Genomic DNA, 26,578 nt, shown 5'->3' with positions numbered 1-26,578 from the left:
AGCATTCTGGGAGCCAACCTGCCTATTTCACCCCTAAAATATCTATTTCAGTCCCTCCTCTGACTAGGAAATCCCAAATGCTGTAGGAGACAGGGCACTCCAGTCTGTCTAGCTGATTCCTGCTGGCAAAGGGGTCGTAGTTTGGGGGTGGCAGTCAGGGTCCCATCAGAAGTGGGTGCTCTAAGGGTCCATGGAAGATGGATGTAGCTGTCTCCATTTGCAGTTCCATGTGGAGGACCATTCATAGCTTTAGGGCTTCTAAATGGGAGGATATGAAACATAAACAGGCAATGGTTAAAGATGAGTAATAATAATATTTTTTATAAAAACAGTATAAACCAAGGTCTGAGAAGGGGAGCTAGCCAGTAGGGATGGCATTATATCTTTAATTGGTGCCCGGACTTCTGGGGCAAGAGGCTATGAGGCCTTCCTTTTAGCTGAGCTGCTTGCAGCAAGAAGTGATATTCATGGCACAGACTTTGCCCTGCTCAGTCGAGGGCTTCTCTGTGAATAAAAATCTGTAGAGGCTTGAGAAGTGGTTCTGGTCTTGTTCGTGGTAGTGGTAGCATAAGGTGTCTTATAGACTAAGATTTAGCACATTTTACTCTGAAAGGGATGTGGGAGATGTATGTCCAATTTGAGTTGATCTGACCCTGAATTGGGCTGCTTAATATATTCAGGAGTTAGGGATTTGGGGAGCCAGTATGGGTGAGAAAGTTGCTACACCAGAGATACAGAAAAAGCGCTCTAAGTAGGAGCATCTTATGGTGTTTCTGGGTCCCAGCAAGGGCAGAGAAGTCTTCTTCCAAGTATCAGCCCAGGGTTCAGGTGACACTTATAAAAAGACAGAATAAGAATTATTAAAAAGATAAAAACACTGATTATCTAGAAATACCAGAGTGTGTTACTTATCTGGCACTCATTAACTCTTCAGGACCCCTTCAAAAGAGAAGCTCCAGGTACTGTATAGCAGTCGTCACCAACCTTTCGGACATCACGGACCGCCGGTGGTCCACAGACCACCGGTTGGCAACCGCTGCTCTAGAGGCTCACACAAATAGGAATTCGGTGATTCAGTTGATGGTAATGCAGCTTCATCCTTCTCCTGTATTCACATTCAAGGCTTACTCAAAACAGATGAATCTAGGAGTCGATGCTGCTGACCTGTTGGGAGACTTAAAGCTGGTGCCTGTGAAAGGACTTTTTGAGCTGTTTAAAGGCCTGCCCAAATAAATGAGGGCTATTCCCAAAAATCCTGGGCCAGCACTGTCCATGTTAGCTGACTGCTTTGATTATTGGGATCTTCAAAGGCCAAAAGGGATTGTGAGTTAGGAGACAGGGGTATACAGAAAAAGTCATCCTTGAGATCTAGTACTATAAACCACTTTGTGTCCTCTGGAATCTAAGCATGTGAAGCATAAGGATTAGGGACAATTGAATGCATAGGAATCACTGCCTTATTTACTAGTTATAAGTCCTGAACTAGTCCTCCTCCTCTGTTAGGCTCTTGTACCCATAAGATGGGGGTATTGTAACGCGTATTGTTATATTGTAAATCAGCGAGCCGACAGGAGACGCCTTAATAAGTCAAATTAATTTGGAGTCTTTTATTACGCTAGCGGGCTGAGAGCAGAATATCTCTGTCAAATTCTGGGTCCCACATGGAGGCAGTCTTTTCTATTTATACTTTTTCCAGCTCTTTGCCTTCCAAATTTGGAATGAGACTTCCGGACCTTCTGAGAAAGAAGTCTGTGTGCTGGGAAGGGGTCGTGAGACCATATCCCAAGGCCTGGCCTGGCGCCAGCACTGACAGCTCTGTCTGGGGCATAGTTTCTGGCCTCTCTGGAATGGGAGTAGTCTTATTTTCCCTATTATTTAAGCAAGCAAATGTTTACAGAATCCAAAATAACAGGGTTAAAATTTCAAACAGTAGTTTTTACAAGAGATGGAGGTTACTATTCTTCAGTATAACAACATTTCAGTAAACCTTGGGCTTCTGAAATAGATGGCCTGTTAGACTATTGAGTCCTTCTTGAGCCCCAGGGTTGAGAAAATACAGTCTCTGTTGTGAATATGAGGCTTTCTGCAGGGTCAGGAAGGCATGTGAAAGGAACAATTTACAATGGCTGAGAAAAATATATCTTTATTGGCTTCCCAGACATGCCTGTAATGGCTACAGCCTCTGAGGATGATTTACCAGGGTTTGGGAGGAGTACAGAGAAGGTGGCTGAAGCATCGGGGAGGAAGTTAATTTCCTTGCCCCCCACTATCAGGCTAACCCGGGGCCCCTGGGTGGAGGTGGCAGTCTGAGGAGCCAGGTTGGGAGACCCCGGGCCCCGTCAGTCCTGTTGGGCCAGCTGGGTCACTAGCCCTGCTCCAAGGGACCTCTATCTCCTGAGACAGTCCAACTTCCAGTGATTTCCTTGATAGGAAAGGTAGGGCTTCAGGGGTCTACCATACCCCTTGGGGCAGCTCCAGTGTATAAGTCCAACCTGTCTACAGTCGTAGCAGATGATCAGAACTGACCATTCACCTCCGGGCTCTGACTGGGGCTCCTACCCCTGAAGCACGGGACAAAGAGCCTTGGTTTTGGCCTGGCTTCTCCTTTGCTGTGTTGTGACACCTTTTTTTCCCCTTCTGGTCTCTATTATGGAACACAGAAGTGGCACCTTGCACGAGATTCTTTAAAGTACTCTTGGAACTAATAGCCAATTCTTGTAACCTGATGTCTGGGACAGCCTGAGTGATAAATTTGTCCTTTAAAATTAGTTGTCCCAATTCTGAATCTGGGGTAATGTTGGTGTGCTTAACCAAAGCCTCACTGAGCCTTCCAAAAAGGCCAAGGGGTTTTCGTTAGCCCCTTGATTAGCCGTGGTTAATTTAGAGTAATTAACAAGCTTTGTTTTAGTATGTCTGAGGCCTTCAATAATACAGAACTGGCAGTGTTTTCTTTTCCACCTCTCAGTTTCAGGACCTTGCTTTTCAGCAGCTGAGAGGGTCAGGTTTAGTATGAGCATGATGTCTCTATATGGGAGGTCAAATGCTTGAATGAGGTTTTGGGAGACCTCAATATATTTGTCATGGTCTTCTGAGAATTTTACTAAATTATTTTTAATTTGTCCTATGTCTCATGGTAAGAAGGGGATCTGGGTTAAAGTATGACCAGACCCTTCATCTATCTTGGGGCAAATTAAGGTTGGCTCAGCTCTGGGCAGGGATGCAGCCTCTGCCTTTTCCCTCAGTGGACTTTGGGTTGTTATTGCCAGAAGCAAAGGACTAAGTTTACTGTTTCCCGCCTGCCTCTAGCTTGTCCTTAGAGTAAAGAAAGTCTGGACAGCCCTAGCCAGTTTGGCTCAGTGGATAAAGCGTCAGCCTGCGGACTGAAGGGTCCCGGGTTCGATTTCGGTCAAGGGCATGTACCTTGGTTGCAGGCACATCCCCAGTTGCGGGTGTGCAGGAAGCAGCTGATCGATTTTTCTAACTCTCTATCCCTCTCCCTTCCTCTCTGTAAAAAATCAATAAAATATATTTTAAAAAAAAGAAAGTCTGGACATATGGGACTTTTAACTATTTCCCATTTTTCTATTGAAAAGATTGAAACTTCCCTCTGGGGCTAGCTTTTACTATTCTCTGGTTGATATTGAGTCTAAACCTGAGGGCAGAGAGAAATCAGGGGCTATTTCTTTAAGGTCTGTGAGTCAAACTTATCCCAGTTTTTGAGGATGCATTCTAGGGGGCTGTCTTTATGCAGTGTGGATAACACGCTTCCTCGGGTGCAGGGGCTCTCAGGTCCTGCAGCCCAGGTTGCAGTGTTCAGAAGAGTGAGTCCCTCATGGGTGACACAGGATGTGATGGGGAAAGAGGGCAATGGGTTGACTGAGCAGGGAGGATTCTGGGAACCAGGCTGTTTTGTGCCTAAAGGCAACAAAGAAGATGTTGCAAAGGTTTGTGTTTGGAGTTATACTTTCAATCTCAGGACACTGGGGCCATCAATGGTTGTGAACAAAAGAGGGAAATTGTCTGAGATAGGGTTCTCATCTTTTCCTAAAACTGTTCAGAGGAAGAACAGATAAGTAGGAAGAGGACAGCAGTTAAAGGACAGGAAGAAGTACTATAAATGATAGGGTAACTGGAAAGTGTGTGCACTGAGGATTGAGCCCTGAGGTAATGTAGGCATCACCTGGCCCTGTCGCTGGGCAAGGGTACTGAGCATCCTGAGCCCAAGGATCTTGCTGGTGGTTGACAGACTCTCAACAGACCTTTAGTTTTCATAGATTCCTGCAAAAGCAGAATCACTTAGGGGTACTGGATTGTGGAGCTTATGTCAAGGCCTCACACTCTTTTGGCTTCTGACATAGTGATGTCCTGGGACTGTCCAGCCACTCTTCTATCCCTTGGACCTGGGGACTTCGGACAGAGTCAGCCCAGAATCCTAAGGCCATGATTAGGGCTTTATGAAGTGGACCTGTTTTTGGCAACCAGTGGACGAGATATGGGGGGGGTCCTTTCAGGTTTAGGTACCAGGAAGTGCAAAGGCTTGTTGTGAAGACTGAGCTGGTTCAGAATCGGTATGTATTTTTTTGTATTTTTTAAAAAAATACTTTTATTTATTTTAGACATAGAAAGGAAGGAGGAGGAGAGAGACAGAGAAACATCAATTTGCAAGAAACAAGGATCAGTAGCCTCCTGCACAACACCTGGTGGGGTCCAGCCTTCAACCCAGCCATCTGACCTAACCAGGACTATTACCTGGAACCTCTCAGTGCATGTAGATGCTCAACCAACTGAGCCACATCATTCAGGGCAGTAGATCACTTTAATATAGGGAATCATGGTCAGGATGATAATGGTAGTAGTTGCTCAGATCGGGCAGTGTGAGCCTGAGGTCTGGCTTTCCTGCTGGGGCTCCTGTTTGTAGGAGGTGGGTGTCACAACACAGCAAAGGGACAGAAGGTCATGTAGAGTGTTGGAGAGAGATATTGGTTTCCAAGTGGCCAAGACTTTTAAAAGATGAGTGGACATGAGATGAACTGGAGACTGAAGAGTAATTCAAACAAGATGAAACTAGGGTTGGTACATATTTACTTATCTAAACACTCACTAGGATATTATTGTGGCCCTTTGTGTGACCTGGGGTGTTGCAGTCAGTCTTGTGGATTAGCTTAGAGGCATGAGTGGTTATCTGTGAGACTCACTAAGCATGGTGCAGAGGGCCATCGGGGCTGGGATTTGAGTGACAGTTAAGTGGAGAGATGTTGGCTGTGCCTGGTGAAGGGACATCAAGTGTAGCACCAGGGGAGGTGGGCTCTGGGTATTTGAGATCTGATTGTGGTTATCAATAGATGAGGTTGAAGGAGTAAACAGTCATGGAGAGAGGCCTTCATAGCAGGACAGCCTTGAGTCCTGATGACTGTGGACTATCAGAGTCTAGGAAGTACTTGATTCTGTTTGAATTTGGCAAGCATTCTCTGGACCACATATGCTGAGTAATAGTAAGAGGCCAAGGAGATGACTATGGGGGCTGGGGCTTTGGGAGTGCAGGTGTGAGAGAGGTGTAGTAGAGAGTTATGTGCACTTGGAGAGGGAGTGTGAATTCATGGCCATTGGGTCCTGCCATTGACATAAGAGCAAATGAAAGGTGAGTCCATTTCTGGTGGTGTCTGGATCATACAGTAAGTGACTTTTAGGGTAATTGCCTGAAAAGAGAGGTGTTGTGGTGCTACATGCCAGGTCAGAGCTTAGATGCCTTTTTCTACCCAATGCCTTTTTTTGTTGAGGGATGACCCACTGATCAATAGGAATGAGATAGCATAAATTAGTGTTACCCAGGTTTGAAAATCTCCACTGGCACGGTAAGGGAGAAGATAAAAGAAAAATATGTTATGGAGGTGGTGAACTATAATTTTGGAAAAGAAGGTGATTAGGAAACAACTTGTCCTCACCATGGCAAATCTGTGTTACCTTTGAAGCTGTGTGAGAGAAGTGTTGTAAAAAGGTCCATTTTTTTTTTGGTGACCAGATGATATGCTTTGGGAAATTTTAGGTTAATTCCTGAAAAGAGGGTGTGTTGTGGTGCTACATGCCAGGTCCAGAGCTTAGGTGTCAGAGTGTGTACACCTGCCTGTTGTTGAGGGCGGATACAGTGATCAGTAGGAATACAATAGTGTGCATTAGTGTGACTTGGTCTTGAAAATTTCCACTGGCCTGGGGAAAAAAGGGTAAGAGAGAAATATATTACAGAGGCGGTGAATTAGAATTTTGGAAAAGAAGCTGATTATTATGCTCATCACAGCATATTTGTGTTATCTTTGAATGAAGCTGTGTGGGAGACATGTGCTTCAAAGAATTATGTTCAGCAGGAGTGCAAAGTGATGGCCTCCGCACCTTGGGATAATAGTCAGAAGGACAAGGTGTGATGCCGTGTTTTGCACGGTCTGAGAGGGAGAATCTTGGAGACCAGAAGGTTAGTGCCTGACAAGACCAGTGTCAAATAACTCACACTCTTGGAAGAACCAAGATGGCGGCGTAAGGTACAGACCTGTGTGTGCTGCCTCCCCCAACAGCATCGAGACTACCAACTATAAAACAAACAGTTATAATTCAGAACCATGGGAAAGCTGGCTCAGTGGAAGCTCTACAACTGGAAGGAAAGAAAGAAGAGCATTGAGACTGAGTAGGTTGTGCAGAGGCTCCAAGAACGGAGGTACGGAGTCGCGCGCCAGGCGGACTGCAACTGGATGCGCAGTTTTTTTCAATCGGAAGGGGTTGCAGACTCTCGAGTCCACTGAGCTGGTTTGGGGTGGAATTCTGAGGTCCCAGACCCCTACGGGGAGAGGCGGGACGGCCTTGCAATGGGCCGGAGAGCGAGAGTGGCTGTCTCACGGAGCTGCTCGCCAGCACTCGGGGACGCGAGATGCTGAGTTGCGGAGAGGCGAGGAGGCATGGAGATGCCATTGCCCTTGGCCCCGCCCTGGTGATTCGCCAAGAACAGAGGTGCGGAGTCGCGCGCCAGGCTGGCTGCAACTGGATGCATGGTTTTTTTCAATCAGAAGGGGATGCAGACTCTCAAACCCACTGAGCTTGTTTGGGGTGGGATCCTGAGGTTCCAGACCCCTATGGGGAAAGGCGGGACAGCTTTGCAATGGGCCGGAGAGCGAGAGTGGCTGTCTCACGGAGCTGCTCGCCGGCACTCGGGGACACGAGCCGCGGAGTCGCGGAGAGGCGAGGAGTCACGGAGACGCCATTGCCCCTTGCTCCGCCCTGGTGATTCCCGGGGATCCCGCCCTACTCAATTTACATTCCCACCCAAGCTGTGCTAGTGGCACAAAGAGAACCACCGGCGCTTTTGCAGCCCAGCCCAGCAGAATGCAAATTTCAACTCCTCACATACATAAGGGACACACTCAAGAAGCAGAATCAGGTTCGGAGGAAGCTGGAGCCGGACCCAGCTGGGCCAGTGACGTGGAACCGCTGTACCAGCAAACGCACAGGCAGGTCCACCAGATCCAGTCTCACATGGGACGCTGGGAGACAACAGACAGACAGTCTGTGCACTTGGTAGAAAACAAAATCCAAGCAAGCATACCAGATATCCAGCCACCAGGAACGCCTGGAGATTTTGTCCAGCGGGGAGCCGCCCAACAAAGGACAGGGTGCGAGACTTTGTGTTGCTGGGACAGCCCCCATGGGGCTGAGACAGCCCCTGTGAGGCTGAGACGGCCCCGGTGGGGGTGGGACAGCCCTGGTGGGGGTGGGACGGCCCCGTTGGGGTTGAGACGGTCCTAGTGAGGTTGAAACAGCCCCGGTGAGGTTGAAACGGGCACAGTAAGGCTGAAACAGCCCCTGTGAGGTTGAGACGGCCCCTGTGAGGTTGGGACGGCCCTGGTGAGGCTGGGACGGCCCCGGTGAGGCTGAGATGGCTCCGGTGAGGCTGAGATGGCTCCGGTGAGGTCGAGATGGCCCGGGTGAGATCAAGACGGCCCCGGTGAGGTTGAAACAGCCCCAGTGAGGCTGAAACGGCCCCGGTGAGGCTGAAATGGCCCCGGTGAGGTCGAAACGGCCCATGTGAGGTTGAGACGGCCCCTTTGAGGCTGGGACGGCCCCGGTGAGGCTGGGACGGCCCTGGTGAGGCTGGGACAGCCCCAGTGAGGTTGAGATGGCCCCGGTGAGGTTGAATCGGCCCCGGTGAGGTCCAGACGGCCCCGGTGAAGTTGAGACGGCCCCGGTGAGGTTGAAACGGCCCCAGGGAGGCTGAATCAGCCCCAATGAGGTTGAGACGGCCCCGGTGAGCTTGCAACGGCCCCTGTGAGGTTGAGGCAGCCACTGTGAGGCTGAGACAGCCCCTGTGAGGCTGAGATGGCCCTTGTGAGGCTGGGATGGCCCCTGTGAGGCTGAGATGGCCCCTGTGAGACTGAGACGGCCCCTGGGAAGCTGAGAAAAATACCACATGAACTCACTCATTTGTGAATAATAAGGACCATTATAGACTAATGAACAAAAATGGATACAGAGGCAGAGCAGCATTGAGTGGAATGTCAAACTACAGTGGGAACCCTGGGGAGGGTTGGGGGTGGGTAGGAGATCAACCGAAGGACTTATATGCATGCATATGAGAATAACTAATGGACACAAGACACTGGGGGCTGGGGGGAGCCAGGGGAATGTCAAGGGGGGGAAAAAGGAGACATGGGTAATACTCTTTGTAATACTTTAAGAAAAAAAAAATAACTCACACTCTCTTTATGGCCCACATCTCTCCCTCCCTATGTTCATGACAACCACTTACTGACAACAGGCAGTGTGGTCTACATGTGAGGCCTAGAGTTCAGGTATCTTCTATTTGCTCATTGGCCTTTAGTGTTCTGGGAAAACACAGTATCAGTAGGAATATAAGCAGAGAGTAACTTTGATCGGACCATGGCCTGGTATCTTCTCTGATGAAGAGGGAGCAGATGAATGTGGAGTGTGGGGAGTATAACAAATGTAAAATTCTAGGAGAGAATCTGATGATGGAATGAATTGTCTCCAACTTTGAGGACCTGGCCATTGCCTTCTCTCAGGCGGAATGGGGGCTCCTTGATGAGGCTCAGAGACTTGAGTACTGTGATGTGATGCTGGAAGTTTTTGCACTTGTATCATCTGTAGGTAAGACCTTCACATCTATCTTAGTGTCCTGAGTTGTTCTCTCTCCCTTTATTCTGCAGATGTAGCTCTCAGAGCCAGATGATGGGTTCTGCTAATTTCTCCCTCTGTCCTGTCAAATGTGCTGTTGCTGCCAGTGCTGAGCTGTGTGGAGAGCCCTGAGCAATAGACTCACCAAACATCCCTAACACCCATTGCCTCGGAAAGTGTAGGGAGTGTGTGGAAGTTTTAAGTCTTGCATACAGCTTAATGGGACCCACATTAACTTCCTCTTCCTAGGAAGGTGACTGTGTCCAAATCCATGACTTCGACTTCTGTGCCCTTTCTCCAGTTAAAGCTTCTTTATGAAAGTCTGTGCCATGTTATGGGATTTACTTACATGAACCATGTGCAGTTCTTGTTAGGCCCCTCCTTTCATTGTTTGTAATATTCTCTTCCCTGAATACTATTGCATGCTGAGTTGTTCTGGGCCAGTGCTGGCTACTTACCTCTGCTGTCCTTCACTTATACTTGAAATATTTAGGTTTTTGCGTACTTGTACAGAGAAGGTTCAGGGAGAACCATTGTGTATTTCACAAGGTGAACATGCAGGATGATCTTAGAGGAGGCTTGGCCCTGTTGAGTTGCAACTGGGAGAAGCATGACTTAAGTGCGGTGTTTAGATCATACTGAGAACCTGCACATTTCCAACAGTGTTTAGGTGCAAGTGCCATTTATACTTTTTCTTTTCCATACTGGGCACTTTGCGGAATCATTATTTTATCTGTGACTTCCTGGCTTTTGGCTACCTTCACCCTTGTGGCCTTTTTGCATCATCTGTCCCCCTGCAAGGTTTTCTCTGCAGTGTTCTCCAACACAGACCTGCTGATGTGTTATGAGGTGCACATGCATGCTTAAGTAGACCTCGAATACCAGCTATTCATTTATTGAATTTTACTTTGACTAAAATGTAACCAATTTTCTGCACAGCTTACCCAAGTCACAAGCAGACAAGCCCTGCTGAATGCTGTTAGCAGAAGAATGAGCAGATGATCCCTCTGCTGTTCTATGTGGTGCTTGTCATGCTTGTATCATATTTTGTTTGAGGTCACCCTTGTTTTTGACCTTCAGTAGCCAGAACTTCATAGCAACATCTTTTAAATCCTTCCTGCAAATATTTTATTTTCAGCCAGTTGCATGAAGCCAAGGTTCTATGTGGAACACACTTTTGCAATGGGACTTCCTCTTGTCACTAGTCAACATTCATTTCGTCACCATTTTTCTGTTTTCAGGTTGTTGGCGTAAAACAGAAGATGAGTCCTGTCCTGACCACAGTATATCTATACAAGGAGAGTCACAGGTCAGGGCTTCTAAGACAGCACCAGCAACCCAGAGGACCCATCTCTGTAAGCAGTGTGTCTCAGTGTTAAAAGATATTCTGCACCTGACTGAGTCACAAGCAACATACTTTGAGCAGAAAGCCTCTTGTAGTGACACATGTGGGAGAGATTTCTGTTTCAGTGCAAATCCTCACCAGCAACAGCAGGATTCTAGTGGAGAGAAGCCCTGGCAAGAAGCTATGAACAGGGCCTCGTTTATGACCAGATTAAACTTCTACTTATCAGGGCTGCCTTCAACCAATAGAGAGGTTGGGTTTGACTTCCAAGCTCTCTCAAGGTTTCTCCAGCACCAGACCCCTCTTAACACTGAGGAGCCACACAGTGGAACTGAGATTTCACAGACATTTCTCAAGGGAAAAAGTCATCATGAATGGAGTGAACATGAAAAAGCTGCCAGCCACAAGCAGAAAGTTGTTCAGTGTTACAGTGTGTGCTCTGGAGAAGTGAAATATGAGGGTAACAAATGTGGGGAAGTTTTTAGATGTACTGTTAACCTCAATAGACATTGGAGAGTTCACACTAGAGAAAAGTCTTATGAGTGTATTGATTGTGGGAAGCCCTTCCATCAAAAGTCTTCTCTCACTAAACAAGACAAAGTTCACACTAGACAAAAATCTGTCGAGTGTAGTGAATGTGGGAAATTGTTTAGGTGCAATAGTCTCCTCCTTAAACACAAGAGAGTTCACACTGGAGAAAAGCCGTATCAATGTAGGGATTGTGGGAAGTCCTTCAGTCAAACCTCTCACCTCATTCAACACAAGAGAGTTCACACTGGAGAAAAGCCATATGAGTGTACTGATTGTGGGAAGTCCTTCAGTCATAGGTCTACCCTCACTGAACACCAGACAGTTCACACTGGTGAAAAACCTTATGAGTGTAGTGAATGTGGGAAGTCTTTTAGGTCCAATAGTCATTTTCGTTACCACAAGAGAGTTCACACAGGAGAAAAGCCATATGAGTGTAATGATTGTGGGAAGTCATTCAGACAAAACTCTGCTCTTACAGAGCATCAGAGAGTTCACACTGGAGAAAAGCCATATGAGTGTAGTGATTGTGGGAAGTACTTCAGTAATAGCTCTAACCTCCTTAAACACCATAGAGTTCACACTGGAGATAGGCCTCATGAGTGTATTGAATGTGGGAAATCTTTTTGCTACAAATCTGCCCTCGTTCGACACCTGAGAGTTCACACTGGAGAAAAGCTTTAAATGTGAAGGCAACGTTTTATCTTTCTCACTCAGAACAAAAACACAAAAGGAGAATCTTTTAGACCCATTTAACTCAATATAAACCCCTTTTATTGGACCATAGACTCTGCTAGATTCCTCATAAGTTTCATGTACAAGTGAGGCTTTAAAGAGCTTCATTGCATTTGCTAATCTGCTCAGGCCTACAACCTAATTTATTCATAGTAATGTTTATCGCTAGCTACAGATTTCCCCCATCTTTCAGGTAATTTGTAGATACCATCCCAATAGAATGTTTCTTGTTTTGAGGCAAACCATTCAGAGACCCAATTTTTCACTTCTTTGTACATTTTGAAGTGCTGCTCAGAAAGTGCATGTGCCATCTATTGGAACAAATGGTAATCTGAAGGAGCAAGGGCTGGTGAATACGGAGGGTGGGTTAATACTTCTCAGGCAAGATCTTTCAATGTGTCTTTAACTGGTTTTGAAGTGTGTGATAGTGCGTTATCATGAAGCAAAATTACTTTGCCGCGTCTTCTGCCACATTCTGGTCGTTTCACGATCAAAGCGTGGTTCAAATTGATTATTTGTTGTTGGTAGCGATCAGTATTAACGGTTTCACCTGGTCTTAGAAGCTCATAATACACCACACCTTCCTGACCCCACCAAACACAGAGCATTGTCTTCTTTCCAAAGCGATTTGGCCTTGCAGTCGATGTTGATGATTGACCTGGATCAACCCATGATTTTGTGTGTTTGGGATTCTCAAAATAAATCCACTTTTCATCGCCAGTCACAATTCGATGCGAAAAAGACTTTCTTTCGTGCCATTGAAGCAACATTTTGCTGATGATTTTTCGGTTTTCCATTTGTCTTTTGTTCAGTTGATGTGGCACCCATTTTCCTTCCTTTTAAATCTTTCCCATTGCTTGTAAATGATCGGAAATTGTTTGCTGAGCAAAGTTTAATCTTTTTGCAAGTTGTTTTTGAGTTTGACACACATCTTCATCCAATAATGCTTGTAATTGTTGATTTTCAACATTTTTCGGTTGACCTAGCTGTTCTTTGTCTAGTCAACAGAGCCAAATATCAACAGTACAACCCAGTGATGGCGAACCTATGACACGCGTGTCAGAGGTGACACGCGAACTCATTTTTTTGGTTGATTTTTCTTTGTTAAATGGCATTTAAATATATAAAATAAATATCAAAAATATAAATCTTTGTTTTACTATGGTTGCAAAGATCAAAAAATTTCTATATGTGACACGGCACCAGAGTTAAGTTGGGGTTTTTCAAAATGCTGACACGCCGAGCTCAAAAGGTTCGCCATCACTGGTCTAGGTCATCGAAATCATCACTTTTAAAGCATTTAAACCAGCGTTCACAAGTACCTTGAGATGGAGCATGTTTACCATAGCTTCCAGAAGTATGTGATAACTTTCAGCAGAACTATTCTTCAAAATAAAGTAATGAATTAAAACTTCCCGCAAATGCTCTTTTTTTGACACGAAATTTGACATTTTAAGCATAAAAATATATATGATGTTAACACCTTCAGAAAATTTGACATATGAAGTTTTGAATACAACAAAATAGCATACATATCAAATCGCATATACTAGTATATCAACATATGTGTAACTCCACCTATTGAAAAATATCTGCATTATTAACTGGTACACCTGGTAAATGCAAGTATTTGTGTGGAAGCTGTTTCCCATCTTACACCTGCCTCACCTGAAGAGTATGTATCAATCACAACCTCTGCATGCTCAGGGGTTTTGCTTGAAAAAATTATGAATACTTTGAGCTCCTGGCGGATCTTCATTCCTTTCTCTCTAATTAGAGAAATTGACCTGACCCAGGTTTCATCCAGAGCACTTGTCCTTAGCTAAGAAGTGTTACCTCTGTCAGGGACATTGTGGTTCTCACATTATGCTCTGATGAATTGTTTCAGGTTCCAATTCACCAACCTGCAAACTTGCTGTCCTTTGCTCTCATTCATGATCTTTTTATAAAGGTGATTTTCTTTTATACCTTTAATTTTGTTGGTTCTATTTACTCCCTATGATGAAAGGAAAGTTGTGATCTGTCAGCATGGAGAAGTAAACAGTTATGTTGGGGTCCCAAACTTTCTGTGCTTTGGAAGGTACAACATGATGGTAGAAAACCACTCTTTGTCCAATATTGGCTTATTTTGTATTGCTGACCAAGGCCTTGAAAGAAAGACTGCATGACTCTGTGGTTCTAATTTGCATTCTGTTGCCTCTTTTATTGGTGAAGCCACTGGTCTTCGTGAAGAGGAGGCCTTTGCTATTTTTCTGTGAACAATATGAATTATACTCTTTGCTCACAGTGTTTTACATAATTCTCAGCAATGGTTAGGGGAAATTCTCCACATATACTGTAAAGGAGCCATGGGCCATGATGTCTGAGGTTTCATTGGCTGGTGTCATTTGTTTGTAAAACTCTGATGTTTAGATGGAATCACAGGACAGAAACAATGTATTCATAGTGAGTGGGATAGACTGCAGTAAATTAGATGAAAAGTGCCTCTTCTGAATGTTATCCACAAATGATTCAGGACCTGTGGCTTTTGTGATCTTTGTGTACAAACACTCTCAGGACCTCCATAACTGTTTCCTGGGGCTGAAGTCATTGGCAAAAAAAATAATCTAACGGGGTTTTTTTTATTCCCCTGGCTGCTCTAGGTTCACCTCAAGGTTTGCTCAACAGGCAAGACAGCAAACCTAGAGGAAGGATAATCCTGTAATCAGTCTCAGGATGTGTCTTTGTAACCAGTGAGAATTGCTGTTGATTCTGATGGTAATAGTCTTCACTGCTTGCCAGTATTTGCTGACACTGAGGCAAGGCTATTCCTCCCAGCAAATGAGAATTGACATACAAGGAAGTGTACTTTTCGCCCTGGCGGGTTTGGCTCAGTGGATGGAGCGTCAACCTGTGGACTAACGGGTCCCAGGTTTGATTCTGGTCAAGGGCATGTACCTTGGTTGCAGGCACATCCCCAGTAGGGGGTGTGCAGGAGGCAGCTCATCGATGTTTCTCTCTCATCGATGTTTCTGACTCTCTATCCCTCTCCCTTCCTCTCTGTAAAAAATCAATAAAATATATTTAAAAAAAGAAAGTGTACTTTTCTAATGTGTACTATTTGGTGAGCCTTGACATAAGGATAAAACTATGAAATTGTCATCATGTGAAATACGCTTATCTGTCACCGATATAGAATGGGACAAAAGTTGACTTACAGTTATGAGTACACTAAACACAGAACTTATTCTTTTTAAAAAATATTTTAAAATTACTTTTATTGATTTTTTTAGGGAGAGGGAAGGGAAAGGGAGACAGAGAGATGCATAGTTCTCTTGCCTCCTCCCTGCCCTCTACTGGGATGGAGATGGGCATGTGCCCTGACCTGGAATGAATGCAACGACCTTTCCGTGAATGGGACAACACCCAATCAACTGAGCCATCGCTGTGAGGGCAGAGTATATTCTTGTATTATTATATATTAATTATGGTATTTTTTCCATACCAACAAATCTAAATCTACTTTTGGTACACCCTACTTTTACCTCCTACACTTTTATAATCTTTCTGTTTTCCCCAACCCTCAATGCAGTCATTGATTTTCCTTCCTTTACAGTAGATTAGTTCATATTTTTCATAATTTTATAGGCACTGTAAGGTATGTTCTTTAACAAATACTGGTTTTCTTCATGCTACACAGTTATTTTGAGATTCAACACTTATGCTTATATGAATATTTAATTTATTATTGGTGAGTAGTATTGTGTTCTCTGGATAATGACTTTATTTATTGCTTTGTCTATGACTGTGGTTATTTCCAGGTTTGTGGTATCATAAATCTGGCATGAATATTTGTGTTCAGTTTTCTCTATATATGTATATGTTTTACTTATCAAACTGTTGTTGTGTAGGTGAATGTTTTACACTTTAAGATGTGACCCAAATAGTCATTGGTTTTGCCTTTCCACAAACCCACAGTATTTAAAAAAATCCATTTTTTTTGCAACCCTGCCAGCACATGTAATTGTTAATCTTTTTAATGAGTACCTTGAAAATGAGTATAGTGTTAACTCGCTTTTGTTTTAATTCTATTTACCTAAGAAGTTTTGATGGTGAACATTTTTTCATACATTTATTTACACTGTCTTTATCTCTTTTGTTAAAATGTCTTCTCAGATCTTTTGCCAATTTTTAAAATGAATTTATTATTTTACTGAGTAGCAGGACAGTGCAGCATTTAAGACGTATGTTTGAATTTCATTCACTCCTCAATGACTCCATGCCAGAGACCACTGCAGAGCTGCATTAGCATGAAAGTGCAAAAGAGACAGTGGAAGGCAGATGGACCTCGATCTCAGCAGGGCTGAATCAGCAGAGTGCTCTGCTGTGATTGCGATGGCTCAAGGCGATTTCCTGACCTGATCATCTTTACATTGTTAACTAAACTTTACTGAGCTTTACTGACCTTTGATTCTATCTGCTCTGCCTGCATGCATTGTTAAAGGGCAAATGTGTAACCAAACTGAATAAAAGAGGCAGGACCCGGACTCGTGTGTTCCTCTTTTTGCAAGAGGCTCCACCTGGCCTCCCATGCCTTAAAAATTCGTATTTCTTGTGTAGTATCTTCATTGTGCATCGGTCCTCCTACAGGTCATGCTGAAATTCACCGTGCAGGTTGCGGCAACTTTATGACTTCTTTGCCATATGGAACCAAGGTTTTGAATACCGGAAGGAACATTGTTTTTCTCAATTTTTATCCTGTGTTCAATTTAAGCCAATTTGTACTGCATATTTAAACACTTAATCTACATTGTTTACATTCTCCAGCACTATTTTTTTAAGTCTACGCATTCAATAATACATTAAGTGATGTCTAGGTTTGTAATATTTTTAATATCCCTGGTGTAAACATGCTCATCATCAGGGGGTTCAAACTTCCTAAAAGATGGCAATGACTTCCCAAACTTCCTAAATCATGGCAATGATCATGTCCCTGTTCATTGCCATCATTTAGGAAGTTTGAACCCCCTGGATGTGATAAGACATCTCAGTAGTCCATCATTTCCAACATTTGAATAATTTCCAACATACTGATACAGTGGCAACAAATTTGCTCAAGAACATTCTTAATAAAACAGTAAAATAATGAGAAGTGATAAGTTTTAAACATTTTTTCAAAGTTTAAGTATATTTGATTTTAAATGTACTTATTTTTGTTGTTAATCATCACCTAAAGATATTTTTCCATTGATTTTTTTAAAAGAAAGAGTGGAAGGGAGGAGGAGAGACAAATATAGATGTGATGAGATACATTGATTGGTTGTCTCCTGCATGCACTCTAACAGGCAGCCAGATTGAGCCTGCAGCTGAGGTGCATGCCCCTGACTAGAATCAACCTCCCCCCTTATCTCCTCCATGACTGTCCCCTCTGAACAAGAAATGGTCTCCTTTGTTGGGCTCTCTGGATACTTTAACCTCTGGGTTCCCAGCTTTAGTCTTCTCCCACTGAACAAAGGGACCACTCATTGATCCTTTAGATCCCAAGGCTAGCATTCTCACCCCTTTAATGCCCTGAAAACTGATCTGACTTCAGTGCCTTCTCACCCCCACCCCCCACCCCACTCCACCCTTCCCAAAGAACAACTTTCTTTACTGCAAAACTACAAATGCTTACTTAATAGTCCGGCTATTATCAGAAGATGAGCTCATTATCACCCAAACCTTAGCATGTTATCTCTAAGGAAAAATATGGCAGTTTTGAGTCCAAGTGTCTAGAGCAGGGGTCCTCAAACTTTTTAAACAGGGGGCCAGTTCACTGTTCCTCAGACCATTGGAGGGTCGGACAATAGTTTAAAAAAAAACCTGTGAACAAATTCCTATGCACACTGCACATATCTTATTTTGAAGTAAAAAAACAAAACGGGAACAAATACAATATTTGTATTTGCATGTGGTCCGCGAGCCGTAGTTTGAGGACCCCTGGAGAGGCCTGGGATCAGGCTGCAAGGCCTGCTCCCTCCTCCCCCTGCCTTTTTGCAAGCTTCATATGGCTATACATAATTTTTCAAAGTCTTTGGTAACTTAAAGGCTTTGGAGCATTGCTAGGCTAAATGATAAACATCTAAATATTTTAAAGTACCATAAAATACTGAAACACTAACTGCTAGACACATTTTAATTCACCTGCTCTTAGTTTTTATTACAGAAGGTCTCGTGTACTTTGTTGGATGTATATTTTCTTGAAAGTAAGAGTGTGTTTAAAGTGTGTTGATACATGTAAATCTAAGAAATGTTGGCTGTTTACTTTTTAGTTATTGAAAAATTAAGATTTCTAAGAGTGAAGAATTCTAATACATTTTAAAGGAAGAAAAGAAAAGCTCTGTACAACTTGCTGAAGGTATGACAAAAAGAAAGAATATTAGAGTAGAAATACTTCATGGAAGGTCTGAGGCATGGTTGTGCATTTTTGAAGGACATAGAAAGAAGGTAATTTGAAAGTGTGAAATTTGTGAAGGTTGCATATGTAATGAGAAGGAAAAGAGAAATGTTGAAAGAAAGAAATAAGTTCTAAAGTTAACTATTTAAAATTTAAACAAAGGCCAGACCCACTAGCTAATTTATAGCCTGTCTATAACTAAAAAGCCCTTATCTCCCCCCTCACAAGGGCAGAAGGGAGGCACAGAGGGGGAAAGAAAAAATAAGGAGGTGGGGAGCCAAGTGCCATCTTACTATGAGCAAGAAAGCCTGAGGTTTCAGTCTCCAAACCTGGCAGGACAAGGGTGCTGGATACTTCTTACGTGAAACCAGAATATTCAGCAGCAGAATTTTAAGAGAGGGGTGTACATAATGCCTCAGACCCCCCCCCAGCCTGCTCTTCAGATTGGCTGGGGGTGGGGGGTGGCATCTATACTTCACGGGTCAAATGTATAGTTTGCTTACTTTGCTTTTTAAGAAAGGTGCATACTTTAAGTTAGCTTTTCACAATATAATGAAGGCCGCACATAAACTCATTCATATGAGAAGCCAATATTTTATGAGCAACTGGTTCTAGTAAAGTCCAAAGTAAAATTTGCATAGATACAAATGAGCACTAGCCAAAAAGAATGCTGTTTAGAAGTAAATTTAAGCTTAAAAAGAAGAAATTTAAAAATCTCTTGCACTACTATTTACAGAGTAAAGTAAAAGTTATTATTCAAGCATTAAATCTTACCATTAGTGAGATACCATAAGAAAAAAGAAAGTTATTTTTACTTGAAATGTATGCATTGCCATATTGGCCAACATGTCTCTCCACCTGTTTTTCCTTGAAGGCAACCAAGTTGGTTGCTCTGTTTGAAAGAAAGTAAAAGTCTTTAATGTAGCAATTTAAGGTTTAAAAGTAAAAACAGCCCTAGCTGGTTTGGCTCAGTGGATTGAGTGTCAGCCTGCGGACCCAAAGGTCCCAGGTTCGATTCCGGTCAAGGGCACATGCCTGGGTTGCGGGCTCAGTCCAACATGCAGGAGGCAGCCAATCAATGATTCCCTCAGATCATTGATGTTTCTATCTCTCTCTTTCTCTCCCTTCCTCTCTGAAATAAATAAAAATATATTTTAAAAAAATAAAATCTTAAAAAAAAGTAAAAACAAGGATTAAGGTTCAGTACAAATAAGAAGTTAAGCCAGTGAATGGGTAGGAAAGCAACCCCTCCCAGGCTCACATCCCTCCCCTTTCTAGCCTTCTTCAAAGTCATACGCTGCAAAGGACACTAAGTGGGGAATGATCCCATAATACAGATAAATAACAAAGCAGACCAGGAGGCCAAAGCAGCAGCTCAGAGGAAGCTTCCATCTCCCCAGCTCTTAGCAAGGTGTGGTAGAAAGAGTGATATGCCCTTGCAGAGGGCATGTATATTTATGGCTGCAGGGCCCTGACATTGACATAAGAGGGAATGAATGATGAGTCCATTTCTGGTGATGTCTGGATAGTATATGGTGAGTTTCAGTTTAATTCCTGAAAAGAGGGTGTGTTATGATGGTACATCCCTGTTAGAGAGTTTAGGTGAAATTTATGTGCTTAGGTGAAATTTATATTCACATTGCCTTTTGTTGTTGAGGGCTGTTACAGTGATCAATAGGAATGAGATAGCATGCATCAGTGTCATCTGGGCTTGAAAATCTCCACTGGCTTTGGAAGGGAGAATGGTAAGACAGAAATACATTACAGAGGTGGTGAGTTCGAATTTAGGAAAAGAAGATGATAAGGAAATAAACTGTGCTCATCATGGCATATTTGTGTTACCTTTGATTTGTGCCTCTGGGAATGAAGCTATGTGAGAGAAGTGTGGTTCAAATATTATGTGCAGTAGGCAGTGCAAAGTGATAGCTTCAGAAGCCTGGGATTGGATTCAAAAGATTGAAGTGTGATGCCATAATTTTGGGGGTCTTGAAATGAGAATCTGGGGGACAACAAGAGTAATGACTGACAAGAACAGTGTCAAATCACTCACACTCTCCTATGGACAACATCTCTCTGCACCCTATGTTCATGACACCCACTGCATTGAAAAGGGGCAGTTCATACATGTGAGTCCCAGAGCATAGGTATCATCTACCAGGTATATGCTCATCTGCCCTTATTGTTGAGGGAAGACCCAGTATCAGTAAGAATATAAGGAGAGAGTGACTTTGATGGGACCAAAGCCTGGTATCTTTTCTCACGTGAGGAGTTGAGGGAACAGATAGATGAGGATGTTGGGGAGTATGATAAACATAAAATCCTAGGAGAGAAGCTGATCATGTACTGAACTGTGCCCATTGTGACAGGATATGAACTTAGAGCAGTGGTTCTCAACCTTCTGGCCCTTTAAATACAGTTCCTCATGTTGTGACCCAACCATAAAATTATTTTCATTGCTTCTTCATAACTGTAATGTTGCTACTGTTATGAATCATAATGTAAATATCTGATATGCAGGATGGTCTTAGGCGACCCCTGTGAAAGGGTCGTTCAACCGCCTAAGGGGTCGCGACCCACAGGTTGAGAACCGCTGACTTAGAGGATGTGGCCATCACCTTCTCTCAGGAGGAGTGGGGCCTCCTTGATGAGGCACAGAGACTTCTGTACTGCAAGACGATGCTGGAAGTTTTTGTCCTTGTATCATCTGTAGGTAAGACCTTCACATCTCTCCTAGTGTCCTGAAGTTATTGTCCTCTCTTCCTTTGTTCTCCAAACATAGCTTTCTCTCTCCCACAGCCAGACCATGGGCTCTGCTAGTTTCCCCCACTGTCCTATCAAATGTGCTGTGCCTAAGAATGCTGAGTTGTGTGGAGAGCCCTGAGCAAAGGAGTCCTTGAATATCACTCCAACCCATTGCCTCAAATAGTGCAGGAAGTGTCTTGGAGTCAGGATTGTTGCAAACAGCTTAATGGATCCAAGTTTGCACTTTCTCTTCCTGGGAGGGTGCCTATATCCATATACCTGACTTCCACGTCTTCCCCCTTCCTTCAGCTAAAGGTTCTTTGTTATTGACTGTGTCTTTACTTACATGAACCATGGAAGGTTCTTATAAGACCATCCTTCAATTGTTTGTAATATTCTCTTCCGTGAATACTATTGCCAGCTGTGTTGGTCAGGGCCAGTGCTGGCTGCTCACCCCTGTTGTCTTTCAGTAAAACTCAGAATATTTAGGTTTTATGTACTGGTACAGTAGAAGGTGCAGGGAGAATACTGGTTCTTTTACAGGTGAACATGTAAGATGATCTCAGAGAAGGCCTGGCTCTGTTGAGTTCAACTGGGGAAATGTGTGACATAAGGATGGTGTTTAGATCATACCAGGAACCTGCTCTTTCCAACAGAGTTTAAGTGCAAGTGCCAATGGCAACAGCTAATTTCTGCCTTTTATTTCCCACTTTGACACTTTGCAGATTTGTCTTTTAATCTTTGACTTAAGGGCTTTTACTACCTTTACCCTGTGGCCTTTTTGCATCACCCATCCCCCTACAAGGTTTTCTCTGAAGTACTCTCCAACCTTGACCTGCACATGTGTTATGAGGTGCACATACATGCTTAAGTAGACCTCAAACACCAGTTACTCACTTATTGAATTTTACTTGGAATAAGATGTAACCAACCTTCTGCACAGGTTGCCCATGTCACCAGCAGGTAAGCCCTGCTGAACACTGTTAGCAGAAGGATGAATTGGCGATCCTGCTTCTGCTCCATGTGGTGCTTGCCATGTTTGTATCATATTTGTTTGAGGTCTTCCTTGTTTTGTGATTGCCAATGGCCCATAACTTTACTGCAGCATCTTATAAATCCACCCTGCAGATATTTTATTACCAGCAAATTCCATGAATCCAACATAATATGTGCAACACACTTTTGAAATGGGACTTCACATAGTCAAAATTCAGTTCTTCAGCATTTCTCTCTTTTCAGGTTTTTGGCTTAAAACAGATGATGAGGAGGCCTGTTCTCAGCAGAGTGTATTGGTACAAGGAGAGTCACAGGTCAGGGCCTCTAAGATAGCTCCGGCAACCCAGAAGACACATCTGTGTAAGCGGTGTTTCTCAGTCTTAAAATGTATTTTGCACCTGACTGAGTCACATGCAGCATACTTTGTGCCTTCTTCAGTGACAATGTGTGAAAGACTTCTGTTTCACTGTAAACCATCACCAACAACAGACGGATGCCAGTGGAGAGAAGTCTTCAAAAGAAGCTATGGACAGGGCCTTGTTTGTGAGCAGGTGCACCTGCTATTTATCAGGGATGCCTTCAACCACTAGGGAGGCTGGGAAAGACTTCCTAGCCATTGCAGGGCTGTTGCAGCCCCAGACATCTCTTAATACTGAGTAGCCTTAATACTGAGAGATTTCACAGAAATTTCTCAGTGGAAAAAGTCATCACCAGTGGAGCAAACATGAAAATGCTACAAACCACAGACATAAATGTGTTCAACATCAGTATGTCTGCTCTGGCGAAGTGAAATATGAGTGTAACAAATGTGGGATAGTTTTTACATGTGTCATTAACCTCAATCGACAATGGAGAGTTCACATTGGAGAAGGTCCTATGAGTGTGCTGATGGTAAGAAGCCCTTTCATTAAAATTCTTCTCTCACTGAACACCAGAGTTAAAACTGGAGAAAAACCTTTTTCTTTCCTCTGGGGATTGTTTTGTTGTCCCTGATTCCCAGTGCATGCACACTAAGAGCCAGTGACTCCAATTATTGGGGCATGGGCACACAGGGACCCTGATTCTCGGCGTGAGGCCACATCAAGCAACCGAGACTCCGATTCTCAGCACAGGCACAGGAGGACTCTGACTCCTGTCACGTGCCAGGGGATTATGATTTTTGGCACACGCCAGTGGGGTCTCTTTTCAGCATGGCATGGGTGGGGTCCCTGATTCTAGGTGTGTGCATGAGGCTGCACTGATCACCAGTGACTCTGATCCTGGGTGAGCGTGGCTCCCACCAACCCACAGCAACCACACGTCTTGGTGTTGGAGCTCTTCAGTGACACTCGGGTGGCACGAAGCTCCCACGGCACATGGCCCAGGCCCCTGCAACTCAGCGGTTGGCCCTTCTGGTGATAGTTGGAATGGGGGGACAATGAAACAATCCCCAGAGGAAAGAAAAATAGGAATCACCAAGAAAGGAAATAAGTAAAATGGAGGCATGCAACATGACAGAAAAAGAACTCAGGGTAATGGTTGTACAGTTCATACACTGGATGGATGAGAAAATCAACAACCTATGCAAAAATCAGAAGAAATCAAAAGTGATATAGCTACAATAAAAAACACCATGCAATAGCTAAGATTTGGAAACAGCCTAAGTGCCCATCAGCAGAGTGGATTATTAAAAAACTATGGTACACAATGGAATACTACGCTGCGGTAAAAAAGAAGGAACTCTTGCCATTTGCAACAGCATGGATGGAGCTGGAGAACATTATGCTAAGTGAAATAAGCCAGTCAGAGAAAGATAAATACCACATGATCTCACTCATTTGTGGAATATAGAGAACAACATAGACTGATGAACAGGGACAGATCCAAAGACAGAGAAACAGTGACAGACTATCAATCCCCAGAGGGAAAGTAGGGGAGGGAGGGGGTAAGGGGAAGAGATCAACCAAAGGACTTACTTGTATGCGTGCATATAAGCCAAACCAATGGACATGGACAACAGGGGGATGAAAGCATGAGTGTGTGTGTGGGGGGGAGGTTGGGGATTAATGGGGGGGATGAGGACACACTTGTAATACCTTAACCAATAAAGAAAGATTGAAAAAAAAAAACACCATGCAAAATTGTCTCCCAAAAATTACATTGAATTACATAACCTCAACCAATGTTAAATTACTATGTCCGTTTGTGTGCATCTCTGCCCCAAAATAAACAGTTTCAATCTTTTAACTTGTGTCACTATGAAAAGTAAAAGCTTAACTTATGTGGATATTTTTGTCTATTCGTGAATTTGTTTTTCATGTATGAGTCATTTAAATTTCTTCTATCAACAGATTCTGGCTTTTTTATTGATTCCCTATTGGTTGCCTTTTAAAAAGATCTTTGAATTATAGAGGTCTTACGTTTGAGACACATTATGCCTTAAGCCTTCCCCACTACATTAGCATTAAGGAAAACATTCTCTTCCAATACTTTGTGATTTTATTGTATGTAAGTAAATATTTAACCTACCTGAAATTTGTATTGGTGTAGAGAATGTAATGAGCCATCTTCTTTGTTCTCAAATGGCTAGTTATCACAGTGTATTTAATGAATGTATTATTCTACACTAATTATGAGATGAAGCCTATATTCCTTTAAATCTCCACATATACTTGGATTTATATTAGGACATTTTATTTCATTTGACTTACCAGTATTATCTACATTTTTTCCCACTCTCTCTTTTTAGGGTTTACTATAAGTCATTAACATATACAAATTGTTATTTATCAACACAATTTTTAATAATCTTAATATTAGGTGTTAATATTAGAAATTTTAAGATATTATATTCCCATTGAAAAAAAAAGTACAAAAAACAGAATCATACTTTCTTAAAATCAGAATTAACAGCTAGTTTGTGATCATTTCTCTAGCTTCACAGATGTTTGAGGATTTGATCAAATTCTTCTTTCAACAGTAAATCAACGAACTTAAATACCAGATCTGACCAATGTTGTACTCTGCCAACCAGACAACTGTACCTTATGAGAGTCTTTATCAAATAATGTGTAACCAAAAATGGGAGCTAGATTCATAAATTTGAAGACCTTTGAGACTAAGCTAGGCATAAAATTGAATGGACCCCAGCCTTAAACTCAGATGGTTGGTTGGCAACAACTCAGTGTCATCACTCATAAGAACATGCATCCCACATGTAGAATGAAAAGATTACAATACTAAAGGCACAAATACACAAATAAACATGTTCTTTAACTCTCCCTTTCTTTAATTTGTAGCTCATTCATTGGATATATAAAATAGATGATGTGAAGGCATTTATTTTTGCAAAATGGAAACAATGTCTGCCTATGATTTGGCTTTATTATAATGAATAGACATGAAATGCTATTTGAACAAGAAACTAAATACATGGTGTTTTTTTTACTTATACAAAATAAAGTATCAAGTTTTCCTATTAAAAAAAAAAAAGAGCCCTAGTGGATAAAGTGTTAGCCTGTGGACTGAAGGGTCCCAGGTTAGATTCTGGCCAAGGGCACATACCTGGGTTGCAGGCTTTATTCCAAGTAGGGGGCATGCAGGAGGCAGCTGATCAATGATTCACTCTCATCATTGATTTGATGTAGAATTTACACTTGATTAAATGAAGAGATAAATCATCAAAATTAACTGAAGAGGGAAACGTGAATGAATATACTATCAACCATGAAGAAAAGCCAAAAAGTTATTTTATAAAATCACCCCTTCCTGCCCTGGCTGGTTTGGCTCAGGAGATAGAGCATTGGCCTGTGGACTGAAGGGTTCTAGGTTCCATTCCTGTCAAGGGCACATACCTGGGTTGTGGGCTCAATCCCCAGTGGGGGGCATGCAGGAGGCAGGCATGCAATGATTCTCTCTCTCTCTCCCGCCTTCCTCTCTGAAATCAATAAAAATACATTTAAACTAGAGGCCCGGTTCACAAATTTGTGCATGGGTGGGGCCCCTCGGGGTGGCCTGCGAGGATCAGGACCCAGCTCGTGCCCCCAGCCTCGCAGCCCTGCAGCCCCGCCTTGGTCTGGCACTGTCCCCTCACCTGCTCCACCATCCTACCTGCTGGGCAATCTATTGGGCTCCCCCTCAACCCCTGCCTGCCTGCTGGGCTCCCTCAGTGCCTGGGAGCCAGGGCAGCGGCCCTGCCCTCTGCCACTGCTCTGCTGCCATCTGCAGGGTGACTGGCAGAGCGATCGGGCCCTGCTCACACCTGCCCCACCATTCCACTGCAGTCCCACTCTTGTCGGGCCCAATGGGCCAGCAATGCCTCCACTGCTACATGGCTGACACCCATCATGTTCTGCACCACCCCCTGGTGGTCAGTGCACGTCATAGCGAGCGGTTAAACTCCTGGTGGAACTCTCGGTCCAGGGGACAATTTGCATATTAGGCTTTTATTATATAGGACTAGAGGCCCGGTACACAAAAATTTGTGCACTGGCGGGGGGGCGGGCGGTGTCCCTCAGCCCCACTTGTGCCCTCTCACGGTCTGGGACCCCTCGGGAGATAACGACCTGCTGGCTTAGGCCCGCTCCCGGGTGGCAGAGGGCAGGCCCAATCCCTAGGTGCAGCCCCTGGTCGGGCTCAGAGCAGGGCCGATTGGGGAGTTGGGGCGC

General features: G+C 43.6%; 1 protein-coding gene and 1 pseudogene across 1 annotated transcript in view; both read left to right on the top strand.

The window, feature by feature from the left end:
- Nucleotides 1-12,021, top strand: part of LOC102254796 (zinc finger protein 501) — a 181,689-nt gene extending 169,668 nt beyond the window's left edge. Inside the window, exon 3 of the mRNA XM_014545343.1 lies at nucleotides 10,413-12,021. Coding sequence (XP_014400829.1) covers nucleotides 10,413-11,728 — 1,316 coding nt within the window. The 3' untranslated portion in view covers nucleotides 11,729-12,021. The remainder of the gene's footprint in view (nucleotides 1-10,412) is intronic.
- The window catches only part of LOC102254505, an 87,516-nt pseudogene that overhangs the window by 29,292 nt on the left and 31,646 nt on the right, over nucleotides 1-26,578 (top strand).

This window comes from Myotis brandtii, unplaced genomic scaffold, assembly GCF_000412655.1.
Source record: "Myotis brandtii unplaced genomic scaffold, ASM41265v1 scaffold400, whole genome shotgun sequence".
In the NCBI taxonomy this organism is placed as follows: domain Eukaryota; kingdom Metazoa; phylum Chordata; class Mammalia; order Chiroptera; family Vespertilionidae; genus Myotis; species Myotis brandtii.
The sequence above is the reverse complement of the archived record's forward strand: the minus strand, read 5'-3'. Positions and strand labels throughout refer to the sequence as shown.